Genomic DNA, 10109 nt, shown 5'->3' with positions numbered 1-10109 from the left:
TTTGTGTGTTAGAATCATACCAAGTATGTGGCATAGCTGATGAAATTCACTCTGAAAGGTATATGCTGCTAGTTAAAGTAGCACTGGTAACATTGCAAGCATGTCGTCTTTGTCTGGTCTTTATTTAGTTTTTCAAATTGAAGCGCCTTTGGTTTTTTAAAGAAATCCAGAGGTTCCCACCAAAAAACGACTGTGCTATAAACAGATTTAGGCACACAGGGGAACACGGACCCATCAGTCTCACAGATGAAGTAATACAATAATGCAGTGATTCTGCTTGAGCATTTGCATATAATGAAATTAGAAAAGGCATTGCCTTTTCCCTTTCCCTTTCCCCTTCCCTTCTTCTTCCGCCCTCCCCCCCCCCCCCCCTTCATTCCACTTGCAGAAGATCCAAGAGAGGTCTTTTTTTCAGGACAGGTTAAAATGAGGGAGCTTGGCACTTTGGTAAGTCAGCACAGGGATGGTGCTCTGTGTTGAGGATGAAGATGTGATGAAGGTAAGTGGTTGGATTACTTGTTTTCCCCAGTATTTTTGAAAAGCAAGCCTGGAATTTTGGCTTTGGCAGGCTTGCTGATGGGTAACTGGGTGGCGTGAGCTTAGCAGCAGCAGGGAAGGTGATTTTGGGACAGCAGCTGGAGATGAAGTGAACAATAATGCTCTAGCCCACCACTACAAGACAGGTTTTACTTTTTAAATTCAAAAGTCCTTTATTTGCCAAAAAAGAAGAAAATACAAAGTAAAAATACAAAGATAAAACCATGCCAGCACAAAATGTCTCCAAACTACTTTGTAAAAGTATGAGAACCTTTATTGTTAAATATTCAGTTTCTAAAACCATCACCCAGTGATACAGAGAAAAGATTAGAACAAAAGGGTAAGCACTGTTTGCGTGTTTTTCTTACAGTAGCTCATGCTCTTTATTGAGGTTCATTTTTGATTGCATAGACATAAGATACTGTGATTTAGAAACGCTGTACTCCAAAAACACATACGATTAACATGACACTTCAGTGACCTCTTTTTTTTGGCCTTTCAGGCCTATTTTGTTTTAGTAACTAAGCACAGTACCTTGGTTAGAGTATTTCGAGTCAGCTTTCTTTTAAATCCTTAGTTCAGGAGAGCAGGAAGGCTTTCCCCAATGTTTTCTGTAAACCTGAGACTGACTGGAATTTCTTTTTTTGCTGTCCATGTCTGTTTTGCAACACTGCCGCTTGGTGGCAGACCGGCAGAAGGGGAGCTAGGTCAGTGCCTGGGGTTTGCTGATGAAAACTGTAATATAGCAATTACTACTGAGATTTTAGAAGAACTAAAAAAAAAAAAAACAAAAATTCAAGCTAGTACCATTCCAGCAGTAATTGCATGTGGTTGTATCGAGCCAGATCTCCAATCTTAGTACTGCAGAGAGAGAATATTTGTGAATATAAAAATAAAAAGCAAGGGGTTTGTAAGGACACAGGACTTAACTTTGCTAGACAAAAGCAGACTAGAGAGAACAAACACAAATGTATTTTTCTTCTTTTACCATGCAAAACTGAATTTTACTCACTTTTCTGACTACTTGTAAGGAAAAAGGAATCCAGCTCATAACAGACTTCAGTCTGAGCTGGATTTACAATGAAAAATGCATGATCTCTCTTCAAAGGTATGCAACATCTAAAGTGGCACTGACAGTTGGAGACAGGAGGCAAAATCAGAGCAGAGTGGACTCCTACAAGTTTTCTGTGCAGTGATTCTTGCCTTGTGTCATTCTAGAGAGCTTGCTGACCTCTAAAGCTGGTGTGTGTTGCAGCTCAGCAGGTTCTGGTGTCTGTATTCACAAACATCCTTGTCTTCTTACGTTTTGACTATCCCAGAAGGAAAAGCTAAGTAGTAGGAGAGGAGTTCCCAAATTTACCTTGGTTATATACTGCAGATTTAGAAACCTTCCATCCAGAGCAGCTGTGGACAGGGCTAAGTCACAAATGGGGTGTAGAATATCTCCTTTATTAATTCCTCTGTGACTGCTGAATTATGGTTATTTTCAAATGTATTAGCAAGAGAGAATGGGTTTCTACTCCTGGAGTAAATAATATAAATTACTGCAAGTTTTGCACTGGGACTATGCTAGCAGTGGCTTCTGTAGCCTGTCCTTATATTCACATATAAGGCAAAACATTTGCTGTGAGTTGGTTTTGTTTTTTTCTTTGATTAGCTTGTTGTGTTGACCTACCAGAAAGCAAGAATTGGCTTTGGAATCACTCTGCTTTGTCACAGCAGCAGCAAACCTCTTGTTCATAGAAGAGAGGGCCTTGGGTTTGGGGGCCAAAGGGCTCAGCAGAGCAGCTACGAGCTTCTGTCTCAATTAATTGAAGCTAAACCTTGAAAAGGTAACTGGTAATTTTTACCAGGCTCAGGATACTGACTATTTCAAAAAAAAGGCACTGGTTCAGGCAGACTGGTGCAGTGCGAGATGGAAGTCTGAACTGGTTTGAAGGGTTGAGTTGAAGCCCCTCTGCAAAAGGCATATGAGGAGAAAAATGAAAAATCCTGAAATGGTGGGTGAATAGAGAGAGCAGTAACAGCGGAAGTAGGCTCAAGGTATGACCTAGCAAGAACAGAAATGCCAAACCAGAAGAGCGATGCACCAAGGGTTGCTGGAGTACCAGCTCTCCATAGCCCATCATGGGCTGTGTCTGCATCTCAACGCACATCTGGTGCTTGAGAACAGGGTGTCACTTGCTCAACTAGCAAGTTCTCAAGTCCTTCATCTAACTCCCTCCCTTAATGAAAAAGAAATTGTGCATTCCTGGGAATCTACATCCTTCCTGGAAAAGGATGTTGCTCTGAACTCCCGTAGGGAGAAGGAGGAAATGTAATATGTAGAGAGGTTGTAGAATCACCATCTATGGAGATTTTTCAAAACTCAGCTGGATGAGGTCCTGAGAAACTTGCTCTAACTTTGAAGCTGGCCTGTCTTTGAGCAAGGAGATGGACTAGAGATCTACAGAGGCCCCTTCCAACCTGAATTATTCTACTATTCTGTACAGCACTGCAAGAGCTTCTTTTCTTTGAGGTGCAAGGGCTATCCCAGGTTAAAACCTTACAGAGACAATCCCTAAGTTATTCTGAAATGAGGCTTTATATAACTGGCAAACTGGACATTCCAGTACTGCTGCTTATGGAGTTTAAAAGCTATCAATGCTGAAATAACACGAAGGTTCAATTTCAGCCTAAAATGGGGTCAGGTTCTTCTTGCTCCTTTGAGGAACCTTTGCCTTTGGAGAGATGTAAAACTTCATCAAACTCAGAGTAAAAGGCCACTCTGGACCCAGACAGTGAAGAAAACCTGTGAACTGCTTTGTCTAGGTTCTTTCCGGTAAAAAGGGGACAGAGCTGGTTACAATTAGTGGTTGTGCAACTTCCATCCTATGTTCATTTCTGCAGTAATTTCCTAGTTTCTTCTGCATTTGGGCCTTTGTGGAATCTTCCCCAGTAGAGCTTTTCCTCTCAAGGTTATAGTGATGATGAAGATGCGATTCAAATACCCCAATGTTGAACAGAGCCACTCTTGTGTGCTTGCTGCATTCAAAGAGGCTTATCCTGGTTTGGTTAGAGTGCTCCCTGCTTACATCTTGTATTATGGAAAGGAAGTTACCTTGCAGTGCCTTTGCTAATAACCTAGGCATCCAGAAAATTCCCAAATACCAAATCCAGGATCCTGGGGTGTGTATATGTATCTGGATAAAATAGCAGCTTTGATCAAGGAAAAGAAAACAGATCTCCAAGCCCAGTGCAACTGAAAACTTCCTCTCTTTCAGATTTTGATCCTGAGGAGACAGTTACTAACCTCAACAAGGCCGCAGTATATCCCACCTGGGCATCGGGAGGCAGGCGTTATGCTTCAAAGGCTCCTGGAAAAGTTGAAGCTGCATTGTAGTGATCAGCTGATTACTCAATTTGGTTATTAACACTTAGAGGTATCATCTATGGATTAATGTTCCATTGTGCTAGTTATCTGTATGTACAAAATGCACCAGGCTAATAGTGCGTGTGTGTATACACCAGTTATCTATTAACTGGATGGGTTCTGCCTTTAGTGCAGGCAAGGAGGTGCCTGCTTGGAGATCTGATCCTGGCACTGGGAGTTGTCTCTCAGGTATTCTGGCAGGGATTCACGCAGGGATGTCCTGGGGAGGCATGTTTTCATATTCTTAGTGAGGTAAGAGGAAATACAGTGTATACATACCAACCAGACATTAAATATGTCGGTGCAATTATGATAGTTGAAATAAAATATGACAGCTGAAACCTGTCCCAAGCTGGAGAAAGTAAGTACCAGATCTATTTGTGTATCTAAGATGGCTAAAATTGAGGACTGGTAAGAACACATTATAATTGCCTCTGTACTGAATCACGACAGCTGCTAGTTGGCAAGGAGGAGCAACAGCTCCAGCAGCAGAGTGTGTGCTATTACTAGAGACACCAGCTGTGATTCTATGGGGAAGGTCAGTTTAATTTTGCACCTAAAGCAAGAATTCATTAGTTACAGTGTTTCCTCTCTGAGACAGGGGCCTACTTCATGGGTGAAAATAAATTTTTGGCAATATTACAGCCCAATTCCTTTACCAGTTAAAGGATCCCTCTGGTAACAGAAATTTAGCACACTAGGTTAGGGTTGGGTTTTTTCTTCATTATCTCAGCTTAGTCTCTTGGAGAAGGCTACAGGTTAGCAATACAAGAGAGAAGAACAACACAGGCAATGGACGGAACTGGTGCACACAAGACACAGCAGTTTCATCACACCAGCTGAACAGCATATTTTTTTTTGTTAATATGCTAGAAACTACTTCTACAGAGACAAAACACTAGCTGAGGAAGAGCCTCTTATGCGCAGAAGAATGTGTAGCAATGTTAACTATATCTCAGTCTTAGAGAAACATTACATCATGTAGTGCTTTAACTGTCCACATATTCATACAAATATGTCCTCTATTAACGCTAAGAGCTTGTGGTTTAAAGCACAAAAGAGGACTTCACTCTCCCCAAGTGCAAGCATGTTGCCTTGGTTTCCAGGACACTAAGAAAAAAAAGAGAACTTCATTGTGACTTGTGTTTGAAGAGATTTCTAGACATACATTTAAATTAAGTTAATTTGGCAGCTCTTTTGTCACTCCCGGTATAAAGTCGAGGGGACAGAATGGCACAGGACTGAACTGACTGAGAAACAACCACTGTAGATGTTGCATGCAGTTGGTACAGTTAATCATTAGATGCTGGCATTTATTGCACATCTGGGGACATAACAGAATTTATATATAAATGAAGCAAAGTGCAATCACCATTTTTAATGAGCATGCACAATAACACATTGTAAAAAGCCTTTTTATAGAAATTACCTTATTGCAATTACACAGGAAGAGAAAAAAAGGGTTCTGAAGTTACAGTGTACAAAATAAAGCACATTGCTCCAATGACGGATTGAAGAAAAATCCCTAAGTGTCTTGGGACTGAATGCTATCCAGTTTGAAAGATATTGATTAAGTGTCTTCCATTTCTCTATGCTGAAAGATCTGAGATAACTAGTTTGTCTGACTTGTCCCCAGTTTCAGGGGGAGATAAGACTTCATCTGTGTCATAGTCTTCTTCAAATGATCTGCAAAGATAAAAGGTATGTCTTTAAAAGCTGTATTTTGGTGAAAGCGTTTTCAGGTTATTTCAGTAGCTACTAAAACAGTTGGCTAATATACAGTAGCGTGCAAGATGTTAACCTCGAGCAGGCTATTTATAAGGCATTGAAAACAGTGCAGTAGTAATCAGTATTCTGACAGCTGACATGATTTTGTGCTCCCATCCATCCTCATTTGTAAGTTCCGGAACAGCTTTTCACTAGTGTTCAGCATTATAAAATTTGAATCCAGTTTCAGTAACAATTGTCAGTAGCTCACAGTAGCCTTAATAGTTCAGTGTAGAAATAAAGTCATCCAGCCATGCATCCAGGCCCTAGAGGAGATTTGGCTTGCTCAGACTTGCCCAAAAACACCTGGTTTCCAAAGCATCTTCTGGCTTAGGATATGTTTTGACATCCACAGAAGAACAATTGTGGCCACACTGTTATGTTCCTCTCTCACTTGTTTTGAAGTTTAACAGCCAGATCTTAGCATTTGTGGCCTGAGGAGGTTTGGCTGTGAATTCTCAACTCCAGCCAGTTGCACTATTCGGGCTGGTTGGCTTCTGTGCTCTCATTTCGTGAGTAATGATGTTTTCCCTCCAGTCTCAGCACACTACAGGTTAGTTTCTCAGGGCACCCATGAAATTAAAATTCTTCCTTTTGTTCTGAAAGCAATGCTGCTTATGAAGGAAACGTTGCAGCACATGTTCCAACGGCAAGCACAGGAATAGCTCTAGTTTGTTCTGTGGTAAACTGGGCTGCAAGAAGGTTAACTCCTTTGATACCCCAGCACGGATGGTACCAAGAAAGAATTGTGTACCACTTCTTGTGCTGTTTTCCCCTTCACTAACCCATATGCAGGCACAGCAAATCCTTGGGAGCCTGTCAGTATGTATGTCCTGCTGTGGCGAGGATTCTATGCCATAGTCTGGTGATCCCTATGTGAAGAAGAGACAAATAGCATAGAGATTTTCCTGGACAACATTTTCATCATCTCTTCCACAAAGAAAAGCACCTGCTTAGTAATTCTGCCACCTTCTGGATCCTTGCATAAGTGTGAGAAGGGAAACAAATGTCTGGATCCTACACCAATAACTGTTCTGATCATACATGCAGGGATACCAAAAAGTACACAATATGCACACTTTTTGCTTAAGCAGTACCTGTCTGGAGTCTGCATGGCCCCGCCTCCCCTACCTGGGAATGGACTGTGCATGTTTGTACATACCTCAGTTTCTCTAATGTCTTCTTGGTTCAAGATGATGCAGCTGAGGAAAACTTTTTATTTCCATTTAAATGCTGTTCTTAGGAGTGGTCCTTTTGTGTCCCCTCTTCCTTCAGTTTTACCAACCTCTGTTAGTTTTCTTCTTTTTTTTCCTATACATAGAATGTGACCTCTTTCCTGTATTATTTATCTTGCACATTCACCAGCACTTGGAGCTCCATTGTAATATTTTTTCTGGTGCCTTTTGCTTCTGGACTAAACCTTCTCATGTCTGCTTCAAAACAGGCTTCCCATTGTCCTTTCCACAAGAGTTACTTTTCCCCTGCACTCTTTTGCTCCTTAAATGCTTTCCACCTTTATGGCGAGGAAGCATCCAAGGAACAGCTCTTCCACGAGATGAGCACTAAAGATAATCACCTTCTCTCCTTCCAGGCCAGTTTCATGACTTCACAGTCCCATAAATACACGTATGGGCTCGTGTAGATTAAACACCCATTCCTCAAGACTCAAGCATGGCAATTCTAGCTTGTTCAGAGAAGGCAAATTACTCCAGGAAATTCTTCGTCCTTCCTTCTGGCAAACACATTTTGTCACATTTTGTTCAGCAATGTACTTCTTCCCCCTTTCCCTTCCTTATGCTGTTGGGTTCATGAAAGTGAACAACTGAGCCATCAGCTGACTTGAGGGAGACAAGAAAAATGGTCTAAGCTGCCTAAACCATCACCTGATCCTGTGTCTTTGTCCCACCTATCCACCTCTGAGCAGGATTGCTCTGCATTGTGCCCTCACTCCTTCTTGCTCAGGTTGAAGGGGATTCTTTCCTATCAGCAGCTGATAAAAGATGGCCTCTTCCTCCTTATTTCTCTTCCTGTGGAGAAAGATCTCTTTGCATGAAGGCAATTGTGGCTTCCACGTACATCAGCTGGCTGAAACTGGTTTCTGCAACAGTGAACAAAGTGGTGCCCACTTCTGCCAGGCAGGCCACAGCCTGGACTACAGGAAAGGATTTCTGCAAAACCAATGCTTATATCTGCATTAAGAGCTTGTGTTGGTCAGATTCAATTATTGGTTCTGCTTTCAAACAACAACGTGTGTATACATTCACCAGGGAACAGACTCTTTTCACTGAATCTCATACACAGATGTATAAAGCAGAGCATAGCTGAGAAGTGTTCAGATCAGCTTAAGCTTCCAGTGAAACATGATGCTTCATTGTTGTCTTGAGCAAGACAACATCTTTCTCTTATTTTTGGTGACTGTAGTTTTCAGTAGAGTGACAGCATCCTTGAAGTCACTCTGAGTATGTGCTATGTGTTGATGAGATTCCTCCTCCAGGAGCAGTACTCTCTCATGGGCAAGCCTGCAGACAGCCAGACAGGCAGTCACTGGTTTTAGAAACCTTCCATCCAGAGAAGCTATGAACAGGGCTAAGTCACAAATGTGGTACACACCTACTAATTTACCTGTGATTGCTGAATGATGGTTATTTTCAAATGTATTAATAAGACAAATACCAGATTTCAGATTCTGCCAGCTAACTTAGCCAAAAATCTTCAGGTCTCTCATAGAGGTCATAAATTGTCTTGGTTTTGTCGCTGCTCCCTGTTTCTGTCATCCCCAAAGGACAGCACAGATAATGTATGTGCAAAAACTCAATGCCCGTTTCTGGCAAATTTGTCTGGACATCCAACTCTTTGTTTTTCTTTTTCCCTTCCTTTTTTCCTGAGTGGTCTGTTGCTATGCTCCACAAATGAGATCTAATCGTGCTGCCATGACTACAGTGCTTTTCAGGGGCTCTTAAAAGCAAGCAGCAAGGTTGCTGACATGCTCTTTACAGGAGGACTCAGAGCTGTTTCAGACAGACTTCAAAAATCTGACATCACCTGCCAGTTTTCCTCTGGTTTTGGTGAGTTAGGGGATTCATGGTCCTGCAAAGCTTTTATGGCAGACTCCTATTTCTTTTCTGGGCTGAGGACACAGGTGTTGCAAAGCAGCTGCAGGGAAACAGCAATTTTATCTTCCATTCTGTGTTACCTCATATTCCATTGTGAAGGCCACAAAAAGGCAAGGCAGCTCAAACGAGATGAGGGAATAACCCATAGCTGTTTGGATGCACATCACAGGGAGATGGAAACATAGCTCTCAATAGCTTTACAAATCTCTGTGGCTAATTAGTAGGTGCTACTGTTATCCCAAGCAATTTCCAGTGTGGGAAGTTTTGAAAATTATGCAATCTTCTCAGTACTCTTACTTTATGGCTCTACAAATACTGTTCAAGAATGGATGAAATCCTGAATCATGCAAGATTAACATGGGGTAAGCATTCTTTGGATGTTTGTTATATTAACCTGGAGACTTCCAGAGAAATAATCTCAAGAAGATACTAACACAGACACAAATCCAAAAGATAATTATACTGAGTCTCCATTAGGAGCCTCTGCAGGAAGCCCTTGCACACAGAGAGCTTCTGGACCAACTGCTCTGCCTAAATTCATTGACTTTAAGGATAGCTAGAATGTCTGTCCAGAATTTTATAGAAGGCTGCAAAAATGAGTGTAGGTATTGCAGAAACCAACAGTGTTTTAAAGAAAGAGCCTCAACAAACTTAGTACATGAATGAAAATGTTGAAATGCAGCTTATAAAGAGCACAGACAAACAGACAAAGTTTGGCAGAAAGTAAAATTGTTTGACTAAAGAAAGCCTCCACTAGGTATAATAAATGTAACGGAGCTACAGCTTCTAAACTATGATAGTGTGACGTGGTCAATATATGGCCAAGACTAGCAGAAGTCATTTGATCTATTTCTTTGTATGGTTGCCAAAAGAAAAAGGCTTTGTCCTTTTTCCCCAGCTATCTTCGTTACTGCAGCATGTGTAGCTGACTCAAACGGCTGCCCACAAAGAAGCCCATTGTGACAAATACACCAATAGTGCCTTTTGGAGCAACTGCTTCAGGCTTCACATGCTCCAGTGTTGAGTCCAAACAATAAGTCCACTAATCCACTACCTCTGTTAAAAGTGGCATCCACATGCTCCTACTAAACCTCAGCTGGAGCCAAACAGCGTGCTCCCAGGGCAGTGCAATGCCTATGCTTACCCTTCTTGTAACTGTTCGTTCCCAGACTCCTCAGCCACAAGAATCTCATACTCTTCAGCAGCATATCTATCCCAGTCAGAGGGTTCAGGGCCATCATTTTCAATGTCCTAAAGAGATCAGACAGTCAAGCACACTA

At 41.7% G+C, this 10109-nt stretch overlaps 1 protein-coding gene across 7 annotated transcripts in view; it reads right to left on the bottom strand.

Annotated features, from left to right (window-relative positions):
• Positions 1–786: 786 nt before the first annotated feature.
• The window catches only part of PPP2R3A (protein phosphatase 2 regulatory subunit B''alpha), a 62075-nt gene continuing 52752 nt past the window's right edge, over positions 787–10109 (bottom strand). For 6 of the 7 annotated variants that reach the window (XM_069791844.1, XM_069791843.1, XM_069791846.1 and 3 more), the window contains 2 exons: positions 9974–10080; positions 1045–5635 (listed from right to left, as the gene is read on the bottom strand). In XM_069791844.1, the coding sequence (XP_069647945.1) occupies positions 5539–5635; positions 9974–10080 (204 nt within the window). In that variant the 3' untranslated portion in view covers positions 1045–5538. Of the gene's footprint in view, positions 5636–9973; positions 10081–10109 lie in introns of all 7 variants that reach the window. The other variant, XR_011326116.1, reaches the window with a different exon arrangement.

Source organism: Haliaeetus albicilla, chromosome 9, assembly GCF_947461875.1.
Source record: "Haliaeetus albicilla chromosome 9, bHalAlb1.1, whole genome shotgun sequence".
Lineage (NCBI taxonomy): Eukaryota > Metazoa > Chordata > Aves > Accipitriformes > Accipitridae > Haliaeetus > Haliaeetus albicilla.
Note: the sequence above shows the minus strand (reverse complement) of the source record. Positions and strands in the feature narration are given on the sequence as shown.